The sequence below is a fragment of the Dinoponera quadriceps genome, unplaced genomic scaffold (assembly GCF_001313825.1).
Source record: "Dinoponera quadriceps isolate SergipeBrazil2010 unplaced genomic scaffold, ASM131382v1 scaffold3024, whole genome shotgun sequence".
Classification (NCBI taxonomy): Eukaryota; Metazoa; Arthropoda; class Insecta; order Hymenoptera; family Formicidae; genus Dinoponera; species Dinoponera quadriceps.
Genome location: NW_014557455.1, coordinates 28,528 through 54,096, shown reverse-complemented (window position 1 = coordinate 54,096; position 25,569 = coordinate 28,528). Strand labels below are relative to the sequence as shown.

Below are 25,569 nucleotides of genomic sequence, written 5' to 3'. Positions count from 1 at the left end.
CCCCCCTCCCTCTCTCCCTTTCTTTTCCGTCACGAGAAGATAAAGGATGCTATAGAGTGCCCTCCCCCCTAATTAACGGCTGTCCCCTCTCGGCCGCTGGTATCGCAAAATGGAAATAAGGACGGTTGTCTTAGCATTGTGACGTCAACGGTTATGATATTCACGAATCGAGTCTCATAGTACCGTAAGAAGATAAGAACACTTCGTTATTCGGATACTAGTCTGCCGAGTATATCTCGGCCGACGTTTCATTTTGGACGAATACATTTTTCAAATCACAAACGCAGAGAAGCATGCAGTTGCTCGGTACCGCCGTTTTCTCACACTCATCGGGAACACCAAGGGGATTTCTAATAACCTGGAGGAAGCTTGTCGCGACTTTTCCTGAGAAACGGTCCCGACTTGTGGAGCACGCGGCAGCCGCCGCCGCTGCAAATTCGGCGAGCAAAAACGAATCTCGCCGATGGCGGGCAGACGGGCGGAGAGGAGAGGAGGCGAACAGCGAAGGAGCATCACAAGAGGAGTCCGGAGTCGCGCTGTTCGTTCGTTCGTTCGTTCGTAGATTAAATCACTCGGTCACTTTTCTTTCCTGGGCAACCGGCTGGGACAAAGGCCGGCGTTTCTCGGAAGAGACTCGGCCCGAGACTTGAGAATTAAAATAATATCCGCTCGTTCGGAGATTAATGGCGGCGTGCCGATGTAATTTTTCTCGACGTGCGGACTGCCGTTTCCTCCTCTCGCGCCCGAGAACGAGATCCCACCGCGACGTCGTCATCGTCGTCATCGCCCACGCTGTACGCTCCGGTCGATATAGTCGGATAGCGGCGCGATACGCTTTCCACCGGCAGATTAAATTGATCGTTTAAATTTTAACTCGCAGCGGCGGTGCGCGCGCGAAATATCCGAGCTACGACTTCGAGCTAAGTGGATAAATAATGAGTCCGGCGTAATTTTGCGTAATTTATCTGTTGAGAGAGAGAGAGAGAGAGAGAAAGAGGGGGGGGGGAAGGAGAGAGAGAAAGTACTTGATAATTTAGATATTTTGCGGGCGATTATATCGATCAGCGCTCTTTCAACTCGACGTTTTTTAATCTTGAATTACACGTGCCGCGAGATACACCGTGTTATCGTGGAATATAATTATATGTATTATATGCATGATATTTTGCGTAGGGCGAAGATCCACAAAATATGGATATTAAATTAATTAACTAAGTTAATTAAATTTATAACATTATTTTCTCCGTGTATACGTGTCTCAAAAAATTGTCATATTCCGTTCCGCAGAATTATTGAAAAGTCTTCACAAATGCATGCTTACACCAGTCGCACGATACTCGACCGGGCTTTAAAACGCGAGGAGTGTCTTTCCACCCAGATTGAAAAAAGTTGTACAGAACGAGAGCGCGCACGCACGCAAAAAACACGTGTGCCTTATTAGATTTTTGCTCGCTTCCTCCCGCCCTTTCGTTCTACAGCGCGTCGGGCCCTCCGTAATTCTTATTTTCGTACGTTCTCAGGACGCCCGGCTCGTTTTCTTATCGTCAGCCGGGGATTGAATTACGACTCAATAAAGTCCCCGTGACTCACGTTCAACTCGCTGCGGAAAAAACGTCGTCGCTTTTCGGACCGATCGCCGAGAGCGTGTCCGCGGTGTGAGTCGATTTTTCTAAGATCTACCTGACTACCTGTAGTTATCTCCCCTTTCCCCTTCGTACGATCGCGAAGATCGTTCTCGGGTTGATCTGTTCTCGAAAAGAGAGCGAGAGAGCAACGTTCTCGGGGAGTCGTGTAAGGGCGTATCCAATCGCCGCGATTCTTCAACTCGGGGGGGATCGCTCTTCACGCATTCGCGGCCGGGACAAAAGAAGAGGAAAACGTGAAATTTCCCGAGATCGTGATTTACCCGAGTACACCGGCGACGGGACATAATTCTTACTTTCCGCCCCGCTCACTTCCCTCCCGTGAAATCGCGAGACACGCGTGAAGGAGGCGAACAGCGCGAGCTCCTGAGAAACGGCGGCCGCGTCCCTATTAACTATTCCCGGCCACGAGCTTTAACTGTTCCTTTCATGAGCGGGAAATCGGTTTCACGTCCGCCTCGCGCGGACGAGCCGCGAGAAATGTGAAATCACCGTGAGCACGGCTCGCACGACCGAGGCAGGTGCGAACGAGCTTCGCTCGCTCGCTCGTATTTTTTTCCCGCTCGTTCTCCCTCCGCCGGGGCTATCGCCTTCTCTTCGTCGCGTATCCTCCGATGGATACGTCGTTGACCGGTTCATTGACACCTGTCGAAAGACCCGGGTTTCTCTCCGCGTGTACCTGACAATTACGCGCACGTGGGCCGGACGTCGTGTGCGCGCTCCTCCGCCACCTCTCCTTCGCCCTTAACCCTTTAACAGTTTTATCATTTATCGCGAGCCTTCATCCTTCGGCACTAGGCGTTGCGCCGTGAGCCATTAAGTTTCGAGTAAAATTCCCCGCGAGTAATGATCGGCCGAGAAACAAGTCCCTGCCGTTAACTCGCACGTCCTCGAAGAGCCTTCGATCTTTCGCGTCGACATCGAACGACTGACGTTAAACGTTCCCTCGAAATGTTCCTAACAACCGAACCGCGCCCTCGAAATTGTTTCTAAGGTCGAGGACCGAATTTCGAGAGAGGGATTTATCAATGAGGTCTGATGAGACGAAGAGGAGACACGTACGAAGAAGCATCCTCATTATAACGTTTGGGTTTCACGAGTCCGTTCGTTCGTTCGTTGGCTCGAAATTCACCGAGGCTACTCTCGGATGCTAATTGACAGTTTCATCGTCCACGAACGCTATCGTGGACGATTAGGAATTAACGGGACAGTCGTAATGACCGTTCGAATAATACCCGAATGCTATCTGAGTTCTTTAACAAGTTGCAGAATCTCTGTCGAAACTCACAAAAACACGAACCTACCTCGTCGACACACGCCTCCTAATCTCTCTCTCTCTCTCTCTCTCTCTCTCTCTCTCTCTCTCTCTCTCTCTCTCGTATCGTTTACACGATGAAACTATTTCTCAAATATACCTATATGCGACAATTTCGAAATTAACATATGGACGATTTAAGTAACATATAATGGACGATTAGATAAATATGAAAGTTGAGTAATTGCAGTGAATAATTGAATAAATAATGTTGAAATGAGTTTAAGAATAAGTTTAACCGGTGTTACGAAATTATTAAATTATCTGTGGTGTTCATTATAGAAATATTAAAATTATCTGACAAATAATAAAGTAATTATTTTTTTTCAAAAATATTCATTATAAAATAATTAAATTACAATTATTAATTTTATGGCTGGAAATTCTCCATCTTATAGCATTCCATTCAATGTAATTTTTTTCCTAGGATTATATGCAATTTTGCCTCTTTCTATAATCGAGATACATACATCGACATTTCGTCGATATTTGTTTATCCGTCGAATGGCTGACGTCGCGTATGAAAGGTGAAGCGTTGACGAGACGTGACGTGACGAAAAGCGAGTCATCGGGAGGGCAGTCTAACGAATTCAATGAAGTTCGGCTTCCATTGACGCGTCTGCTATCCTACTGTTCAACCAAAATTCAGAATCGGACGGCCACATTTAGCTACCAAATGTGGGCCGCGAGGACAACAAGTTAGAAACGCGGGACAGGAAGCCGGCTTCGATCGCGACGCTAGGCGCTTTCGTTCCGCCGAAAACTCCGGCGGTTGACGCCGCGCGCTATTTGCCGGGAAGTCAATGGCCGGGTATCTAAAACAAACACGTGTCTTCGAGCAGTCGTCGAGCAAAGGCCACGAGGGACAAAGACGGCGAGATTTTCGGGAGAGAACGTGATAACAAGGCAGAAAGAAAAAGAAAAGGAGAGAAATGCTTTGTATTTCGGAACAATCTTGAGAAAAAAAAAATTACATAAGTAAATAAAACTATAAGATGTATAAAAATAGAATTATTTCAAACGGTAAAAACATTTATAATTCAGTGTATAAAGCGTAGAGATTACCGGTACAAAAAATTGTACCGAATTAACAAGAGACTAATGAAAGTAAAAGCAGAGAAGGAGGGAAGTCTCTTCTATTGCGCGCGATTGAATCATCCGGAAGCGACCAGCGATTATGTAGAGCAACGTAACTTATGACTCAATATGTAAGTGGAACATTTTTTCAGTTGAAACGGGATTCGAGGTGGTCGTGAATGCGTTCTCAAAATAAGCATGATAAGGGGGATCCAGAAGCAAATAAAGAACGAGAGTTGACGATCAAACATTCGGAGATTACGCATCTCTGAAAAGAAATGTTTATACGCTCTCGGGAGCCCTATTAACCATCTCCCTTTCGGAGATTTTCCCACCAAATTTTTCTCGAACAAAGAAAGTCTTGAAACGACTTAGGAATGTCGTCGATGATAATCGTTTATCGGTTTTATTAGCTTCCTCATAGATACTGTAAAGTGAGGTCAGGCTATGACGGTATAATGACGAATAAAGAAAACGTATGGAGAAAAAGAAAGAAAGAGAGGAGGGAGGGATAGAGAGACAGACAGAGAGAGAGAGAGAGAGAGAGAGAAAGAAAGAGACAGACGCTACGCGGCAGTCTTTGCGGCGCTAAAGATAGCACTTCCTTCCTCTTTGCGGACGCGCCGCGTGTTTCTTCCACTCGAAAACCCTAAAACTCTATTTACGTCGCTATTGAATTCGGAAAGCTCTGCTCGCGCGGAATTCGAAATGCCACGCGAGATAGAATCGGGAGATCTGATAATTCTCCGCGCGCGATTACGCGCGAGATAAGATTTTGTTATCCGTGCGTGTTTTTTCGAAGGTGGCAGTGTAACGCGAACACCTATCGTTCGGCGATTTCGATCCGTCCAATCGTGAAATTTCGCTTTTCGCGAGAAAGACTTCGCGCGCACGACGACGATTGATCCAGCTTGCAGGAAATATGTTTTCAGATATATCGCACGAGAAGAGCAACAAGTACGACCCCGTTCCGCGTCGGTCGACTTTTCGACCGCCTCTATTCAGAGAGCCGGAGGTGTTCGCGCAGCTGGCTGATACCAGTTAATACTAGTCGATATCAAGTGCCTGGTCGGTTTTCTCTCTCTCTCTCTCTCTCTCTCTCTCTCTCTTTCTCTCTCGGTGACACATTGTGTGAGCCTTGTGGACAAGCAGCGTGGCGGTCACGGTTGCACCTTGCTGCACTAATTCGTATGCACCGCGAAGATAACGACACGTGGCCAAGTCGCCTTCGAGGAGCGCGTTGCACCGTGTAACGTGAGCGTGAAGTTTCACGAACCCCTCTCTCTCTCTCTCTATCACGAACCCGAGCTGATCTAGAATCGGAAACGACGAAGTGCAAATTCTGTAAGACTCCGTTCGGACGAACCGCTCACTCGGAAAAGCAGATCGTTGCACAAGCGCGATGTTTTACGTATGTAGTCATATATTCGGTATTAATAAACGACTCGAAATCGGCGGTTAAGTGAAATCGCAAAACACACGGAGCTATCGTGTCGAGTTCCGGCTTTCTCGGAACGCAGTTAATGATACGCATCAATCAGATGAGCAAATTAAAACAGTTAATAATAATGATCGCCACCGTTCGTCGCCACCGGGAAAGCTTCATTATAATAATTGCCGTTCTCTCGTCTCTTTCTGTCTCTCTCTCCCCGTTCTTTCGTTCACTTCATGTCAAGCGCGACTACTCCGTCGTAAGAGAGCTGAATCGGTGTTCGCGCCCGAAGGCTGGTCGGGCCTGTGCGAGGAGGAGGAGAAGAGGAGGAGGTGGTGGAAGAGGAGGAAGAGAGGCGAATCGTAAGGCCCCATCAGTGTCGGTTACCGGTGCACTGTTAACAGGTAACTTTTTTCGGGGGCAGGTGGTCTCGAGCAGGCACGCGACAAATCAAGCCGGCCAGGCCGCGGGCAGCGATTACAAAAAAGGAAGAGATTGCGCGGACATGTTTATTCGGTCGCATAAACTTCGGTGGTACGCCGAGGTACGCATACGCCCCGGAGGAAAAGGTGCGAGAAATAATACCGAGTCATTGCACTTTTTTCGAAGGTCTCATGCGCCGTGTCGCGGGCCGGGCACGGGAGAAAGAGAGACGTTTGTACGAGGGTTTACTTTCGAGGCGAAGTGCGTCGAATTATGATACGTATGGAAATTACACGATTTCTTGCACGATACCGGGGGTTAAGTGAGACACGGATACAAATTGATGTGATGTATCTATCTTAATCGTAATTTTCGAAAGCGTGACGCACGCTACAAAGTGAACGACTCTCGTCGAAAATAAGCGTGCCGTAATTTCTTACTTACCGCGTATATAAATATTTATTTTACCTCCCATTATTACTGCGACGTTGCATTACAGAGATATATATTTTACACCCTGATATTCTTCTACCGATTCTGATTTATAAAGAAAAGTACAGTGAAACGATGAAGATTATAATAGACATATCGAGACGGCAACGTTTGAGCCGCGTTTCGCGAAAAAGAAAGAGGAATGCAGAACTCTCATTCTCTCTCGATCTCTCGCTCTTTCTTGCGAAGCAAATGCGACGTCTCTTACGGACGTTTGAAAAAGGAGTATACCGAGTGTGGAGTACAGGCAGTTTTGGATGCGAATAATGTATTCCTAGGAGCATCTGCTCGTTCTAGCTCTCGAGAACGCATTGGCGGGTGTGAACCCTCGCACTCGGCGTCCGCTCACGCCGGTGTAGAAATTACAGTGTACATATCTTCGTTTGAACACACGTAAAAAACCTTTTAAATTCACAATTTTACAGCGGTCAATATTACGAAATAATCTCTCTCTCTCTCTCTCTCTCTCTCTCCAAATTAGCGTGTTTTTCGTTTCTTTCATGAGCAATGAACATTATACGAATGCCAGTGTCAATTGTACGAAGACATGCTCACCTAATTAAACAGTAATATACAGATGGAAATAAGGACATATAATACGGGCTTATTGAATCTTGACGAGATCGCCCGGAGGAGTTCTCGATCCACGCGTCGATAAACTGCGAAATTCGCGGGCAAGGCTAAGACACGGCGGATAACGGCTGATCGATTCGACGTGCTACCAGGAAAGAAGAAAGCGGTAGGAGACTGCCAGAATGGAAGAATGTGGCAGCTTCCTGTTGGCGTCTCGACTCGGGCTCGGGCCCGGCTTCGTGTCTCCAAGATCGCGGCGCGGCGTTCACGAACGCCGGCTGTGAAAGAGGAAGACGCATGCCGCGCACGCACGTGCATGCACGGCACGTTACCGCGTCGTCTGCGCGGCCGATGTGGAATTTGGGGAAAACGCAATCTCCGGGGAAATCCTCGAAAACCGCGTCTCGTATATGTTGTCCGCGGATTTTCGCGGATCATCAAATCGGCGAGTTTATTATGCTTTGTGCTCCCTTTAGGCTCACATCTAACAATGTTAGAACAAATGAACAATTGATGATGTTAGACTGAGGAGATAATAATATACCTGTATTATGGCTGTTTTCTCTTTTGTTTAACACATAATCGGAGAGAGAAAGAGAAAATTACTTTCAAATTATATACACAACTCTACACGTGTGCGCGCATAATTTTTAATTAATTATATTTTTCGTATTCGAGGAAACACGGTATTTGTTATCAAGTTACTGATTAATTGAAGTTTAAGCTACTGATTGATCTCAATTTAGAGTTTCACGATTTATAATTATTGTACAGGGTATTCCAGCATAAGAAGATAATCTCCTTTGTTTTTAACGATATGAGAAATATTTAGAGCGCAATTGGAATAGTTTCGTAGGAGAAATACCGTGAAAGGAAAATTTTTTTACTTATTATTTTATTCCATTTTTATTTTATTCGATATTTTATTCGGTTATTTTATTCGATTTTTTTTAAGATTCCCATATTTAGGCCAGATATTTAGGTATTTTCCTTACGCTGGGACACCCTGCATATGGGAAAAATGATGACAGAGAGGAAATTTTAGTTAATCCTAGATCACTAAATTTTCGTCAAAATTACGACGCTTCATTACAGGAACAGTTTGCGCTTTGTGTCCGTCCAAATCCAAAAAAATGACAACGATGCCTTGTAAACATTTGCTGTAAAAAACAGCAGTATGTCATGCCCGTAATATCAACATGTGTTCAAATCGTGCTGAATAATTGTTGTTTTAATTTTTCATTGTTTTTAAGTTTAATTATCACAAATATTTGCGACGTAAATGTCTATCTCTCAATAAAAATAACATTTTTCTAAAATATTATCGTGTTTTCTTTCAAGCGTAATTTTTACGAATAATTAGTAATAACGTAAGTCGCAGGATAGTTTAATAATGTAAGGTTAAAAGATTTTGATATTCGGAAGCACGAGAATACCAAAAGCGTCTATACTGCGCCTCGGTATAACAACTGCTCTAAAACGACGCGAGCGAACATAGTTCGGTAGGCAGAGCGGCGTGCGAGCCGCCTAAAGCCCGATTAGGCCGCGGCTTTGGTAGAGTTCTTCTAAAACCTAACTCAACAACCCACCAAACTAGTTCTGGCCTCGGCTCTTCGGTAACGCTCTTCGCGCGGCATTGTATCCGAGGATCGGCCCCTGCGCTGCAGAAGCAACGACCGTATTGCTAACGAAATGTAGAGGGAGAGAAAGCGTTCGCCATGAATCGCTCCGAGAGAGGTTCGTCCCTTCCTGTAGCTCGCTTCTAAGCAGCCCTTGCGCGCTCGATATATCGGCTAAGGGTATGATTATACGCTCGGAGGAAACCGCCAGAGTAAGAAAGTACCGATTCCGAGTTTTTACCGCGTCGATTTTAGATTTACGGGGAAATATCTCAGGGACGGGCGCGTTTTTTTGGCAAATTTGCAACCTGCCATTCCCTCCCGCCAAAAATCCATTGTTTTGAATCAAAATTTCTCAACGTTATAAAAACGCCATATAAATATATATATACCGATTTTTCAAGAAATCTAAGGGCAAATTTGAAATATTTGTAACACTCTGATACTTTAGCGAAGAATAACAATATTTCTTTTCAAGAACTTCTATCTTTCGAGACGACATTCCATTTGCACCGAAAGCGCCATCTTAGCTTCACGAGGCTGCGTTTTTTAAGTACAATGTAACACGTTAGGGGAAAAAAAATGAATAGAAAAAAATGTTAAGGCTCTGTGATATACAATCGGAAAAGGAAAACGAAAGTGGCAATGAGAGCCGGTACGCAGATTTAGGCGCAGAAACCAAAAATAATAAGTTATTACTCTTATGTAGACATAAATATCAAAATATAAAACACTAAATTATTATTCTTGTGTAGATATAAATATAAAAATACAAAACGCCAAATATAGTGTCATATAATAATAATAAACTGTTTTTGGTTTGCGCAGCTAAATCTGTGTGCCGAGCTCTCACTGGCATTTCCGTTGTCGTTTTTCGAAATAAAATCAATGTAGTTCTTATTTCGCGCTCTACACAGGAAGAAGAATTTGGTAACAATGACCAAAATTTGATGAGTATGTTTCAATGAAACGTTTGGTTACCGCAACGGAATGATTAGAATAATAAAACATTTCGTTGAAATATATTCGCGAAATGTCGGTAATTGTTAGGAAATGCTTTTTTTCACCGTACAATACGGCCGAAGCTCGCGTCAGCGGTAGTTGGTTCTGGCCGTTTCCTCGTCGGGAGATCAAGGGTGAAACGTGGCCGCAAACAACGGCGCTTCTACGCGATGTGCACGTGCGTGCACTAACACGCCGTAATGAGGTAGCCGATGGGCGCGCGAGAGAGCGCACGAAAGAGCTACAGAGTCGTCAATGGAATTTATGATCTGGATACTAGGCATGGCCGCGGAACGTGACGAGTGTGACTAACCGATTTTCGGCGGGCGAGGCGGAGAGTCGAGGAGATGAGATCGGCGGCTATTCGCGATGTAAATTTCAACCTCGGAGAAGACGGCGGTGGCGACGAAGGTGGAGGCGGGGGCGATGAGGGGCTCACATACGTCATGAGCGCGCGCGCGGCCATTCGTGACCTTGACCACATTTCTTCTCTTCGGCTGCGGGAGAACCCGCCGACCGACTATTCGCGCGGGCGTGACTCGGAGCTCTAGTCAAGTGCCGGTCCAAATTCTCACGATCGCCGGGATAAGTCGGGAACGTTAGGTCAGGATCATACCGAGATGACAAAGTTCACCCGAAAAGGGAGCGACGAAAGACGACGGTGGCGATGCGAGAGTCGCGCTATTTCACTTCTCGACTTCCACATTCTGCGATATTACTTTCGGGAGAGTAGCCTTTCCCTGAACGGCACCGTGCTCCCGTGCATCTTTCTCTAACGATTTTACGGAGTTTCCTTAGAAATTTGCCGTGTCACGAATGAAGGATTATTATCAGACGATCCGCGATGAGTCGAGGCGTTTGAGATTTCTATTCGAGCGCGAGGGAGTAGTCGCATTGACTAGTATAGTCGCCGACAGTCTAACGATTAACGGACATGTACGGCCGCCTGACGTTCCTCGTCACGCATAGTTAACTTCCAGTCAGCCGACGATTTTTACAGTTCGAAACGCCGTGTACGTCTGGCAAGGTAACATCGCCGGGTAGAGACTGTACGCGAGTCTTACACGGGAGAAAGAGAGAAGGAACAAGTTAACACGACAGAAATTACGATACATTGTTTCCGACGCATCACTTATTATGTATTTACCTCAATTTCATTCATAGGAAAAATAGAACGTAGGAGAAATACAACGGCAGGTATCTCGAGACACTTTCAGCGCGACAGGTAAGCGCAGAATCGCACGAATGAAATATTTGGAATGTACGAGAGGTTAAAAGATTTCTTCCGCCGATACGACGATAGCATATCTACGAGTCACCGATATTCTAAAGAATAATTATAGAAAGCGTCTTACAGACCATCCAGAATAGAAAACGCTTGTTGACGGGCGTCTCGTGTTCTCTCTGAGAGAGCGACTGTTGTCTCCGTCCGTTGATAAATCCCTCCCGGGAGTACACCTAGCTTTAGCTTCGGCGGGAACAGCCGGGGCCCCGTAATCGGCGCGATCGACAAACGGCACGTTGGCCGACGCGCTCGCGATTATCAGCGAGTTATCGCCGAGGCGAGCACACAGGCGCGACCTTGTCGCGACGTAGCTGGCGCCATTTTGCTGATGCGTGCGTCTGTGTTCCATCACGTGAATAAGTTTTCCACGAGGAGGCGAACGAGCGAGACTGTCTTTCGGGAAAATAGGACATGACCGGCGAAAACACTACGACGACGCGACTGCTCGTTCGCTCGATACAGTAGTTAAGTCGCACGAACGTCGAGATAGGCGAGCGATAGGCGCACACCGAGAACACGTTGGAGTATCTACGAGTACTTAACAAGATCACACGTTTCCCCGAGTCCCCACGTAAGATGCTCCGAATATTCATGTATTTCCCGCGCACGGTGACCTTCCCGATCATTTTCACGATATCGATTGCCGAACGATTGAACGCCGATAGTTTTCGCCGAGCAACGAGATAAGGCCCGTCGCGATTTTCGAACAATACGCTGGATCTTTCCACGCGAGCGAGACGGGCGCACGAGAGAGAGAGAGAGAGAGAGAGAGAGACGAGAAGGCTGGGTGAGATTAGAAGGAATTTTAGTGCCGCGTGTCGAGGACATACGACGTGGGCGAAAAGACCGCCTTTTTTCGGCGGAAGCGAGTCGGAGGCTCAGCGGTTCTCAAAGCCGACCGCGGAAAGCGCGCGTTCGCTCTCGTCGATCACGAATTGGGCAATCTTCTCTCTTCGGAGGCCGAGGAAGTGTGGCCACTCGAGATACAACGTCCGCGCGTTTCGCGCGTGTTCGCGCGGTGTTGGGCGATATCCTAATTCCGGACGCTCGTAAATTCGTGCGGTTCGTCGCGCGCGAGAGAGCTTCGCCGCCGGTGGTTTGTGTGTAGTTTCAATCTCGTCGCGCTGATGATTGAAGTCGGAGAGCTTCAAACGCGCCGAGTGGCACTAAACGGCACTATTTATCTATTTGTCACCGGTACGGTCGAACGAGTCATTCCGATCGCCGGGGCATTTTTTCTTTTCTCTTCCGTGCCTCAGCCTGTGTTCTTATGAACTTTTCATTAATAGCGATGAAAATCGTGGCGGAGACGGAGAGAGAGAGAGAGAGAAAGAGAGAGAGAGAGAAAAAAGGGGGAAGAGTTTCTCTTTGACGAAGAGGAACAAAAAGAGGGATTAGTCCTTATTTTTTTTTTCTACACGACACGAGGCTATTCTTTTAAACAGTCGTTAATCGTCGGTCGGAGACTCGGTTTAATATATGTATTAACATATCTACTTAAGTAATTAGGATTCTACAATGTGGCAGTTTACATTGTCGATAATTACACGATAACATTGACCGTTCCGTTCGTCACATTGATAGTCATTATCTCGTTAAACACCGGAAACATTTCGGAGCTCCAACTGCACAACTTCACGTCGAAGCGCGCGAGCATCATCTGTATTAGGAAAATAAAACATAATCGATGATTGACTATCGACGTGACAACGACGTGTCAAAATAGCTTTTCCTCGGGGAACCTCCCGAGAGACACACCTCGCGCGGTCTGCCTCTCCTCGCGAAGTTCCTGTGGGAAATACTCACGCGTTAACGTCTCTGGAAAGCGTCGGAGGCATGCTAAAGCAGTTCCTTATATCTACTCGGCGGTTCTTACGATCTGGCGGTAAAAAGCGTCGTCTAAACAAAGCGGGGCGCATCGACGCGCCAAAGAGCGGAGACGATTAGCGTTGAATGCACAGCGAGATCCTGCGGGCGGCGACAATAGATGAGTGGAGTTGTTCGCGAGCGAAAAAGTATCGAACGGGCTCGGCCGATTCAGAATAGAGGGTAGTTCGACGAACATTCGTGTTCGCTCTCTCAGGTGACTACGGGGAGGTAGATTCGCCAAGGCAAGATCTCGTCGCGATTCTCACGAGTCCGCTTCCGCAAGCATCGGTCGACTGATGTTTACGGGACCGGCTCGCAGCAGCTTGCAGTAACTCGCATAAGCTTAGGGAGAAAGCAGCGGCATAGGTGGCAAAGCGGTGGAAGCGTTTTATTAGCGTACAAAAAAATGAACAAAGCGGCGCGAGGCGAGGCTAGGTTAGCGGGGGAACGTCCTTCCTCGGTTTCCTCTTCTCTCGGAGCTCTCCTCCTCTTGGTCATCGTGTCGTGGTTGTTGACGTCGTTAGCAGTGGGGAGAGGCAACGTGTGAGAAGCGTTATCGGAACAAGCGTCGAGATCAAAAGCACCGTTAAAAGCAGAGATCTCACGTCGGTAAACTCACCGTTCAGCTTGTCGATCGCCCGATCGGCCGTGGACTGATCGGCGCAATCGACGAAGGCGTAGCCGCCGCGCTTCACCAGGATCGTGGTGCACGCCAGGCTGTGCTCCTGGAAGAGCTGCCTGAGGGTGCTCTCGTTGCAATCTGACGGCAGATTGCCCACATAGAGCTTCGACATGGTGGCTGGCTGCTCGCTGCTTCTGCTCGACGCTATGATGCCGGCTTCTACCGAGTTCGCGGCTCGGTCACGTGTGTCGGACTCGGCGACGACGATTCGGTGCGCGTGCGCGCGCGGACTCGCGTACCCGGCTTCGAGTACTGACCTCGTCGTAGATTCGGGGGTCTACGTGGACCCCGAGGCGGATGGGGAGGGGGGAGACGCGACACGACACCGGGATCACGAGGATCGCGCGGACGGATCGGAGGAGAACGTGGTGCGTGGATGGATGGATGGAGAGCGGGAAGCGGCGGCGGCGGCGGCTGGTCGCGCGGTACCAGCGATACGGCGGAGAAAGTCGGCTCCGGGGGACCTGAAGGCACGGCGTCCTTCGTTGTTTTTTCGGCGAGCGGAGACGATTGAGACGATGGGCGATAATCCTGGCCGGGACACGAGACGCGGGTGTATCCTGGCTGGAACACGAGAGAGCGGCGCGGACGTTCGCGGCGGATCGCGCGTGGGTCACGGGCTGCACACGCGAGAGGCGGGAGCACGAGGACGAGAGCACGGAGGTCCCTTGGGCGATTTCTGCGACGAGATCGGTCCTCGATCGGGCTGGCACCTTCTTTTGTTTTCCGCTGTTGGCTTCCTCGCGCCTCGACTAGCCGACTGCGAGCCGCTCGATCCGCGGATAGGCGACGACTGTGTGTGCGGTCTCACTCGCTGTCTCTGTCTGTCTGTCTGTCCGTCTCACGGTGACGACTCGAACGCGGCGCTGTTGCGCGAATCTGACGCGCTTCCGGTGGCTGTCCGTCAGCAGCTCGCAGAAACCGACGACGATGGAGACCGGCCGGCGTGTCCTCGCAGAAATGGTTCTCCCCGACCGCTCCAAGTTTAAGGGACGCGCGCGAGTTGACCGGTCCGTCTCTTTCTCTCTCTCGTTGATTCGCGCCGTGTCCGAGCGATTGCTTCTCTCTCTCTCTCTCTCTCTATCTTTCCTTCTCTCTTCCCCTCACTCTCTATCTCTCTCCGTCTCTCCTTCTTGCGAACGACGACGCACCTTCCTACCAAGCTCTCCTCTCTTTGGCTAGACCACGACGCGATGTCTAAGGGGCTCTCGTGTTCGGCCTGCTATGCCCCTCTCTCTTTCTCTCTCTCTCTCTCTCACCCCTTTGCCACCCAGCGTACGGGAGGAAAGGGGGAGTCGAGATGCGATGCAAACTCGTCTCTCTTCCTCTTTTTTTCCCTCTACCGTCGCTAGCATCTCTCTCTCTCTCTCTCTCGCGAATTCGCGCTTCTCTCCTCGCTTCTCTTGCGTGCATTCTCTTGCTTTTTTTTCCTCTCGTCCGTCTCTCTCGCGCGCGAACGCGAACGCGGCGCGCCGAGCGGGAAACCAACTCGAAATCCGCCGGCGGCGACCCTCCGATTGGACGCTCGCGAACCACGTGGATGACCCCACCGACTCCCGCCTCTGCTCGTCATTGGTTGCTTTTCGCACGCCGGTTTTCGCAGCCGGCTACACGCGCGCTGCGAATGCGTGCACGCGAGCGCGTGAGCGTGCATACGTGCACGCTCTCTCGCTCTCACGCTTGACTCTTATCTCGCTCCTTCTCTCTTCCGCCCGTTCGCTCTCGACTCGCGCCAATCGCGCACACATCGCATACGTGCGTCTCGCGTATGTGTTCGCGAATGTGTACGAGTCTCTCTCACTCGCGCCTCCGCGCTGGGCCTGCAGAAATCTACCGGGTGTTTTCGGAGAACGGTACCGCGTGATCTTTTCATTTATCGCTATTGTTGCGATCATTGGACGGATATACCGCGTATATTTGAACAACGTTACAATACAAAGCCACAGCCGATTCTATGCCGCTCTGCTTTTTCGTTACACGTCACGCGCGGGAACAGGTCGTTTTGGATAGACACAATGTTGCACTTACCCACCGTCCAACGACCTGCTCGCTATTTTCTCATATAAACGAGAATCTATGGGGGTTGTTATAATGATCGAAGTTTAATATGAGTTTTATATTGTATAAATGTAATTTATAATTAAAAATATATGGAAAAATTTGACCGAATTTACCAGACAGTGAACAAACCAAAGGCGTTCCGGTTGAAGGAAACAGAATTTCTGTTTGTAAAAACCAAATTTAAGTCGCAAGAACCTAGAAATTCTATTTCCTTCAACCAAAACGCGTTTGGTTTGTTCGCTGTATGATAAATTTCCAACCTTTTTCCCCGTGTACAATATATTCCTAGAAATATCACCGTAGATCGTGCGATAAAGTAAGATATTTAATTCTAAAAGCGTAATTGTTGCTTCACCACCTTGTCTCTCTCTAATAAGTAATTTATATTATACGTTTAGTTCAATATCATATCGGATCGAATTGCAAATACGAATATCGCGCCGTGATAACAATTCCGAGACCATCGATAACCAAAGTGAGAACTGAACGCGCGATTAGAGGGCCGACGCATCTCGCGGAAGAAAAGTTTTCGTTTAAGTTTCTGCGAGGTGTCCGCGAATTCAACCGAGTAGCGGCGTACAATAAAAACGCGATGCTCTTCTTCGATGTGTGTAAGGACTTCGCTGGAGGAAACGCGGTGGATAATAATATTCAGGGCCGTGCGAGCTACAATGTAGAACGAATTACAATATGAAACGCCGTATCTCGGTGTACCATTAAAATTAGGCTGCTGAGGAGAGCATGCTAATTATTCCGCGGGCTCTACAAAAGTTCCTTCGCCCTGGTTCTCTCGCCCGACGATCCCGCCGTCCTTGCGCACTACACAGCACCCTCTCTCTTTCTCTCTCGCTCTCTCTCTCTCTCTCTCTTTCTCTCTCGCTTTTCTCGCTCTCTTTCTTTCTTTCTACGTGCGCAGGGATAGACAAATCCCACTCTTAGAGCAGTGTGCGCCTCTCACAAAAGGGGTGGAGTGAGACAGCTGGCCGTGTGCCCAGGGTCAGGGTGCCGTGCTCGAAGCCATGGAAGAGGGCGAAAAAAGGAAGAAACCGCGCCCATGTTGTTTCTATTCACCTGCCCGTGCTCGAGCGCCGAGCGAAGACGCCGTTAATAAATTTCGATTAATTAGCAGGGAGCGAGAGCGTCGGAGCCGCTGCTGGCAACCGCGTTTAATTACTGCGACGTCAACGACACCATCCGCATAACACAGTTCGCGCTCGCACGCGTCATAATTTCGTCGCCGCGTTTCACGGATACCCGAGGAGAAACGTGAGGAAGTTTCAGCTGCCGAACGCTATCGCATTTTACTCGGTACGAGATGAGATCTCTTTCCGCGAAGAGTACCATATCGCGCGATTAAAGCGAAGAATTCTGATAATTTTATTATTAGTAGAACGGCCCCCCCCCGATTTTCTCCTGATCCTCCGTTATTCTAACTTTTACCGGTTTTACGTAATCGAAATACCAAATATATTCACGAGCTTCGTGGTCTAAGATGTACACAAGGACGACGAGACGAGACGAATTTACTCGTCTTTCGTAAGTCACGATTTTTCCATTTCTATGCGATCAGGTCGGAAAAAGGACGCGGAAAAAAATCCAGTCGATGGAAAATGAATTGGAAACGGACAACGACGGTCTCTCGTGGGTCCGCAGCTGCGCCATGTGGCAAATGTTTCCAGCCAGGTCTACCGGAGAGTGCAATCTGCCCCCACGATGAACCGGCTGGTCCCAGTAGAATGCACCCGAAGGCTATTTCCCGTAGGGCTCGGAAAAGGGAAAATCCGGGAAACGGTGGCAACTAATAGCGAACCGAACGACCAAGTATAGACTCTTAACGGCAATTGCCATTCGTCTTACCACCGTAAGCTTGACATTAAAGCCGGGGACAATTTTGTTCCCGCCGCTTGCGTTTTCACGGAATAACTTCCAATGCAAATGTGTTGCAAGTTACATGTGTACATCGAGTATTTGAAAGAGAAAAAATAATTTTTTTCTAAAGAATAATAAAAAAATCTCATTTGTGTGAAAAGTTTCGAAATATTAAAAATTTTATCGCATTCTTTTCCTTCGAAATAGAGGAGATTTATTTCAATAGAGAGAGAGAGAGAGAGAGAGAGAGAGAGAGAGAGAGAGAGAGAGGGAGGGATCCTACACAAAGAAAAAGTTTTGCTGGAATAACAAATTGTTTGTTAATATAGTGACAGCAAAAAGATTTGTTACACGGAAAAAATAATTTTACTGTTGTAGCAAAACGTCGTTGCGACAATGATAAAATTTAGTTGGCATTACCAAATTATTTTGCCGTCCCTATATCCAGCAAGTAGCAATTAATATACTTAAAAAATCTTTCTGCTGTCCAAAAAAATTGTTGCTGTTACTATATTAACAAACAATTTGCTATTCCAGTAAAGTTTGTTTTATCCTTGTAAATATGTAATATATATTATCCTAGATATATAGTGATATCTTTAAATATATAATGAAAAAAGACCAATAGTCACGTCCTTGATTTTTATACTTAGAAACAATTTTTAGATGTTTAGATCTTAATGTATCGATCGGTAAAATTTTCTTTCCAATCAGCGTAATATTCGTCAAACTTTGCATCTTTTTTCGCGACTGTGATACTTTTAAATTCTTAAATCTATTTGCTTAAAATCACGTATCATTTATTTTCGGGTAATTGTAATACGCATGTTATAGAGAAGCAGAAGTTATAAAAAGATAAATTAAGACAGATTTTTCATGATAGATTATTTTAATCGTTCGCGTCATTAGTTGTGGTTTTAATCGTGGCTAAAATAATTCTATTCTCCAAAAATGAACATTTTCTTTTATATTCTCTGACTTTCTTTTCCTATTTGAGAATAATTTACCAGCATGTCATGGCGATCGGTAAGTCAGAATTTAGGAGATTCCTGACTTGCCAACGAAGCAGCTGCCGCTTCTACAACAGCTTCCAGCGAATGCAATTTCGTCTCGCATCTGTCGCTAGAGGCTTTTTTAGCACGAGCAACTCACGTCCGCATTGTCGCGCTAATAACGCTCTTCGTTCCGGTCGCGATGGAGAAAGAAGTCAGCCCATTAGACCTCTGCTTCGCATTTAGGATCGTCTATTCTTCGACTCTTGCCTAATCGCGGTGAGGCATCAGATTTACGATATCGGCCGAATCGAACCCAATTAAACGACTGTAATTATTATCGCCAATGCGAGCCACATTCCCGTTGCCGGATATTTATGACCGTGACAGCGATAATTGCTAGAGATAATTTTTACATGCCCAGAGCAGCGTGTGCATAAATCAGTATCGCAAGTTAATACACTTGGCCGGTTAAATTCACTGGGAATGGCGGATCGATCGTTTCGCTAGCGGCTACAATAAAACGCTCCCGTTTTCTTTCCTAATATTTCTTTTGCGGATTTACTGGTTGAGTTACATTCGCGCTTTTATGCTCGTACGAATCTTTTTCGCGACGAAAATATTGTTGCACGACCATGCGCCACCGAGTGAGGCGATATGTCTCAGCATTATTCTTAATCGAGCAAAAATCGAGGTGGTCTTAAAATCCTTTAAGGCTAGTCGGGTAGCGCATGTTAGTTTCATGTACGTTTTTTCAACGTATGTAATACGATTATGAAACGTTACGTATGTTTAAAGGACGTATATGAAATTAACATGCGTTACCCTGGACACTTCTTACGAATTAATCGCGACGCTGTCGTACGAAGCTTCTCTGCTATAAAGCACACTTGAGATCGTTACTCTTGGTAAAAGGGAAGAAAATAGGAAATTCTCAACGGTCGGTCCTGGTGGAATGGCGATGGCGAGCCCCGATCGTTCTCGAAGACAATTTGCAGCGTCGTGCGACGCGACCGCAAACGCATTAAAGGGCGATCTTTACGTCACCTCGAGACTCGGTTTCACCACAAAGTGGCTGATTCGCGGGCGACTCTTAAGCACCCTGTGCAACTCAGAGAGAGAGAGAGAGACAGACATCCTCCGCCGCGGGCCCGACGCGGGACGCGGTCCCGAGGTGGACAATTTGGAACAGCCTGTACCAACAGACTAATGAACAGTTGGTTCCTATTGGTAGTAGGCGCCTGGACTTAGGTTTTCTCTCTCTCTCTCTCTTTCTCTCTCTCTCTCTCTCTATCTCTCTTTCTCGTTATGTTATGGCAGCGCAGCTGGCAGTGCCACGCTTTCCTTCTTCCTCCTTCTCTCCCTTTTCTCTTTCTCTCCTACGCTCCCTTTTCCGGAACGATTGTCGTGCCCCTGCCTATTCCTCTAGCGGCTCTAGCCCTAGAAAAATATGCCGTAGCACGCGTACACACCGATCCCCGCCCGTTCCTCCCGATTCCCTAACGTCTCGCACACGGGAGTCGTTTCACGTTATTTGCGGGAGTCACCCCTCCGTGTACGCGCCACTTTCCTTCCTTCAGTAGTTTCACCGTCGTGCGTTTCGTGCGGGTATCGCGGTAAAATAGATTTTGTGGATTCTCGCGGTGATCCGCTCGCGCGATCCTTGAATTCACGGAGCCACGCGGAATCCGGGAGTTATGCGACGCGACGAACTCGTTCGTGTTATCATGTAAGATTCTGCTCGGTTGCAGATAGTTTGTAAACGAGCGGGGCGCGCGAAAACTCCGTTGCAATTTGCACGATACGATGCGAGAAAATGGTTAACACAGTACGACCTCAAAGCGTATCTGTAATAAAGAAACGAGTGTCGCGCTCTTTTCTTTCCCGGCGTCCCTTCTTCTCGTCTGAAAATTTTCGCATAAAAATCCGTCTTAAAAGTTTCATTGGAAGATTAAAGGACATTGGAAGTAAACAGTAATAAATAAGAAGTGTAATAAGATATTGGCTAGCAGTAAGGCAATGGGGAGTAGAAAATGGGAAAAAATCCATTTCACTTACGCCCGATATTACGCTTTATTCTACGAAAAAAAAACTCTCTTACTCCTTACTCAGCTGTCTTACTATTTTCAATATAAACGTTCGGGTCCTCAAAGTTCTGAGATAAATAATTAAAGTTAAAAATAAATTCTTCGCTCCGCGTCGTAACGAAATTCTTACGAATTCCTCTTTTCGGAGGGCAATGAGGAAGTGTGACTAATATTTGCGGCGCGATTACGGGAACGTAAATGATTTTCTCGGAACGGAGGCCAATGCGCGGATCATCAACGCCGAGACGATTCATGTGCGTCAAACTAATAGTTAACACTGCGGAGGATCTACTGCGCTATCGCGTTCTAGCGGGGCAGCTGCGGCCGTTACGAATGCCGTGGTAACGAGCGCATCCAAAGGATCGGGGAATCCATTATGCCGCCGTGAAATCGGAAGAAAAAAGTTGGCGGTGCACAAAAGGAGCGGATCTCACGGATGGATCCTGCGATGACAATATTCAGAGAGAGGCTGCCAGGAGTTCCCTTTTTGAAGGACCTATTCCCGTCTCCGTCTCCTCCTCTCTCGTTCTCTCCTTTGTGCCTAGCCACGTCTCTCCTTCCTTCTTTCTCTCTCTCTTTTTTCTACGAGCCCTTTTCTACGCGCGAAGGCACTGCCACGTTGTGTCTTTGACTACCGTGAAGGCACTGGCCCGAGGTGGACAAGGAAGAACGCGCGAACACGCTACTTTTCAGGTTTTATTGAGATTTTATTATACGGTCGTTGTACCTCGCGTAGATTTTCCTTCCGATCTTCTCAATGAAACGCTGCAACGTTCTCGTGCAATGTTCTCGTAGAAACTAAATGCCCGAAACCGAACGTAGACCCAGAGGAATCTTCTGCCATATAAAAAATATGGAAGTCGTAAATAAGTCGTCGTAATGTAAATTTTTTCAAAGTTGGTTTTTAAAGTGCCACTCCGGCTTTCTTACGGTAGGTAATACCATTTTAGTTACAACGCGGATGCGTGACAATCGTTAAATCCTCGACCTGAATGGCAATGTCTCGTCTCCTTTTTCTTCTTTTTTTATATTAAGTTGAAGGGGCATCTTTATTAGCAAAAATCGCGACCCTCGTATTGAGTTTTATTACCTGAGGAAGCGGAAGGGCATGGTTTCGATTCACTGCGACAGTATTAACGCTTCTGTCTCTCGGCGGTCGATTCTTTGTGCGAGCGCAGCTCGCGTCTCACTAATGCCTCTTAATTCGAACTTTTATTGCGTTCATTTGAATTTCGGCTCGACCGTTGCATCCCGTTGCTGCTCCCAACCACCTTTCGTCCTGGATGTCCTATACCAGATGGAGAATGGCTAGACACTCGTAATCTATTCTGCGGTCGCGCCGTGTTAAAACGACATAATCACCTGATGGGAGCAAATTGCGATTTCCGACGCGACGGTTAACGTCTTTTGATTCCGCGTCGGCAACAAAAAAATTCGCGTCTGAGATAAACAGGCAAACTTCCGTTACGTTGCCTATATATGTTGGCGACATTAAAAGAATGGGAAAAGTATCTTCTTGATCAAAATCTGGGATATAGGTGCAAATATATTAGTTACAGCGATATCAATTTCATATTATGCAAATAATTATGTAGAATATTTCGTACAGTTGGGAAAATATTTATTTCGGACTTCCACAAATTCCTAGCGTGTTCCTGAAGGGAAATATGCATGATTGTATATATTTAACGAAAGCACGTGATTAATTCGTATCATAACAATTAAACTTCTAATTTTGCCTTTATGCGGAATTAGATAATTGTTTTAAATCACACATTAGGATGGAAGTTACGTAACTGATTAACAAAAAAAGTAAAAAAAAAACACGAAGGATATTTATTGGCAGAAAGCGATTTTAAAGTAGTAGTATACATTGCGAGCATGGTGATGTACTTGACGATTTTATGTGTGCGTACATACATGTATACGCGCTCTTGTACACATGGTAAGCGGAGGGGCAGGTTCAGGCGCCAGTTACGGCAAATGGGCCCAGCGTACAAATGGCGACTTAAAATTCGCGTTCGCATATGCGACAACTTTACTAAATTCTTATTAAAGTCTCTCACGATTATTGCCTTGTCAAATCTATATTACAAAAGACGTGAAGTAAATATTGTAAAATTATTATAATCAAAACTATTTAATAAGTCGCGGTTCAGCTACGTTTAGCGACGTTTATATAGTTATATACATGCACGAAAAATCTCAATTTATGTAACAGAATAGGGACTAGACGAAAACTCAGTGAAGAGAAACGATATCTCTGTTATCACAACCGAAAAAATTTCTCTGAATATTCAATTACAACGTTAAGATAATTAAGGACAATTGACTGAATAGAGAGATATTTTCGGAACAAAAATAATATTATGGAGTACCCTAAGGTTATTTAAGATAAATCGAAAACTATTAAAAATAACTAAAGTTAGTTTTCACTGTGTTGTAATGCCAAATGTTTCTATAACGTGTTTCTAATAGATTTCGTTTATCTACAGTAAGTTTAATATTACATTAATTTTTTTGAAGGTAGATTTTAAAAAGGTAATATGAAATGTCATCTAAAACGAAATACTTCATTTATCTCATAATAAAATAATTTATCTCGTATTGATGAATATTAATGATCGAATAGTATATCGAATAGATCTATAACAATTATTATATTATATTTTTATTACATTTTTATCTATTATAAATTTGTATTCCTATATTTTCTGTTAAAATAATGTTATAATGTCATATGAATATATAACATAATATATTAGTTTTCTATCCCGACATTCATTGTTTACGTCTTTTAACGACGTTTCCTACATGTTTCTTTAACATCCTGGAAGAAAGAAACAATAGAGTATAATATACAATACTTATAAAAAGTGACAGGTAATACAGATTATTTCATAATATCCGATAGTCATTTATATCTTTTTATCGTATGGTCAGCGACGAGAAAGTTGTAATATTTTTCCGACAAGTTTCGCTACGTATTTCATATCCAACAGGAAAATGCATCTCCTGAGAATTACTAAGAAATAAATTTTCCTTTTGGACAATGGATGCGCCTCAAAACTTATAAAAAAATAAAACAAATATCTCCAAAATTAATACGACGCATATTGACGCATAAACGATTTCCCGTTGTCAAAATCATTATTTCAATAACAGCTTGCGAAAAACGATAACATTTGAATCGGTCGAGAATAAGCTATCAGGAAATTTCCAACACATCCGTGTGTGTAAGATAATTTTTACGTCGCGCAATAAATTTGTCACTTCTTCGCTTGTCGTAAGGATAAATAACGACCCGGGGAAGTTCAAGTTCGCTCACTTGTACACGCGCATGATTTTCTCGATAGCGTCGCGTTACGTCGTCATAAATTTTATCCGACCGCGGCGTCGGATCCACCAATGGCGCCACAAATCCGCGACGGGCAATCCTCGCCGGATTGTCGGGGTATGCAACATGTCGATGCACATGCACACGCACACGCGCTGGAATTATCGCGTGCATCGGTGTCGTCGGATTGGTGGAAGAAGACCGCGAGCGGTGCGCGAGGAGACGGACGTAATCCGCTCGCTTCCCCGGAAGTCGTTCGACGACCTGCATCGAAGGGGGGTTGGAAAGGGGACCGAGAGCGAGCAAGGGAGGCGTCCTCGCGGCTTCCCCTCTTTTGTCCTCGAATCGACGGCGTGCATCGGTGCATCGTTCGTCGCGTGCAACTCGTCGCCGGCGGCATCGCGAGGGGAACCAACAAGCGGCTTGCAACGATAGCGATGGTGGTGGATTCACGGCCGATGGAGGGGCTGCATCGGTAGAGGGGCCACCGATGCGCCCGAGTGGGGATGGGAGGGCGATAATGCACTTTACGGCGGTGCATAGTCTGCGCGCCGGAGGCTGTGTTCCCCGTTGCTATCACTTTCCGTCTACGTCTATTTACGCGGACGAGCGATAAAGGGCCGCGCTTGCTTTTCTGTCTTTGTTGTCTTATCGCTTTTATCGTTTCTTTGTGTCTTGCAGGGTACGCGAAGATTGTTCTCGGCTAGACGAGAGAGACCGCGTGTCAACGTTAGGAATACATCGGTATGTCTCATTGCACGGAGCGCGCGTTTGTATGTAAATTACTGAATTATAATCAACTTTTTTACTTTGCAAATTAATTCATGGTCAGATTATGATCGACGAATTATGATAATGACGATGAAATTATGTGAACGATTTTGCCGATATTCGAAAATAATCTACAATTCAAATTTAATATACCGGAAAAGAAAATTGCTACTTGTCCAAGTAAATCTTTGCTAAGGAGTATGAGAATAGTTTATTTTATTTGGATTAAGTAAATATTACTTGAATAGTAGCACTTTTTTTTCTTTCAGCGTGCTACATTCAAGTAATATTTACTTAACCCAAATAAAACAAATTACTCTAATACTACTTAGCAAATATTTACTTGAACGTAGCACTTCTATTTTTCAGTGTATGCTCAGAACGAGCACTGAATTAAACCGTCATTTCTAACGATATATTATTCTACATTAACGAGAAACTCGTGACGAGCGATGTTGATTAATCGGTCACGTTATAGAACACGTTTAATAGAGACTCCCGTTTAATTGGATCAATAGTAATCCAATATCCCCGGACGGAACGGTGATCATGTGTCTGCATTTCTATTCACCGCTCGTTCGCGGTGGTCGTCGCGCTATTGGCGGATGCACACGTGGTGGGAGGCAAGGGAGGACGATGCACATTTATGTATACCGCACACGTACGCCGTGTACGCTCGTGCAGTGTGCACGTTTGCCGCCGTATTGGAGAGATACTGCCTCTCCTCGTGGTGGAGCAACACCGCCTCGCCGAGGGATAATGCACTTCACGCATGCTGCACGCGGAATGCAACGGACATTCGTACGCTCCGTGCGTGCACGCGTGTCTAGTATAATATGCCTGGCGTTTCCATTTCTTTTTACGATTATTATGTAACCGTATGCGCGGTATACATATGCATAACGTAGGAACCGTGAAAAATAAGTCAAAATAAGTACCGCCTTCGTCGCGGTAACTAGAGAAATTCGGGGCAAGACGGGGAAATAACTACGGAACTCTAGACTTTTCAACTTGTATATGGCTCGGTTTTTCATTTTATG

At 46.1% G+C, this 25,569-nt stretch overlaps 1 protein-coding gene across 1 annotated transcript in view; it reads right to left on the bottom strand.

Annotated features, from left to right (window-relative positions):
• LOC106749102 (insulin-like growth factor 2 mRNA-binding protein 3-A) overlaps positions 1–13,524 on the bottom strand; it is a 42,977-nt gene extending 29,453 nt beyond the window's left edge. The window contains exon 1 of the mRNA XM_014628213.1: positions 13,350–13,524. Within this exon, the coding sequence (XP_014483699.1) occupies positions 13,350–13,524 (175 nt within the window). The remainder of the gene's footprint in view (positions 1–13,349) is intronic.
• Between the last annotated feature and the right edge of the window lie 12,045 nt (positions 13,525–25,569).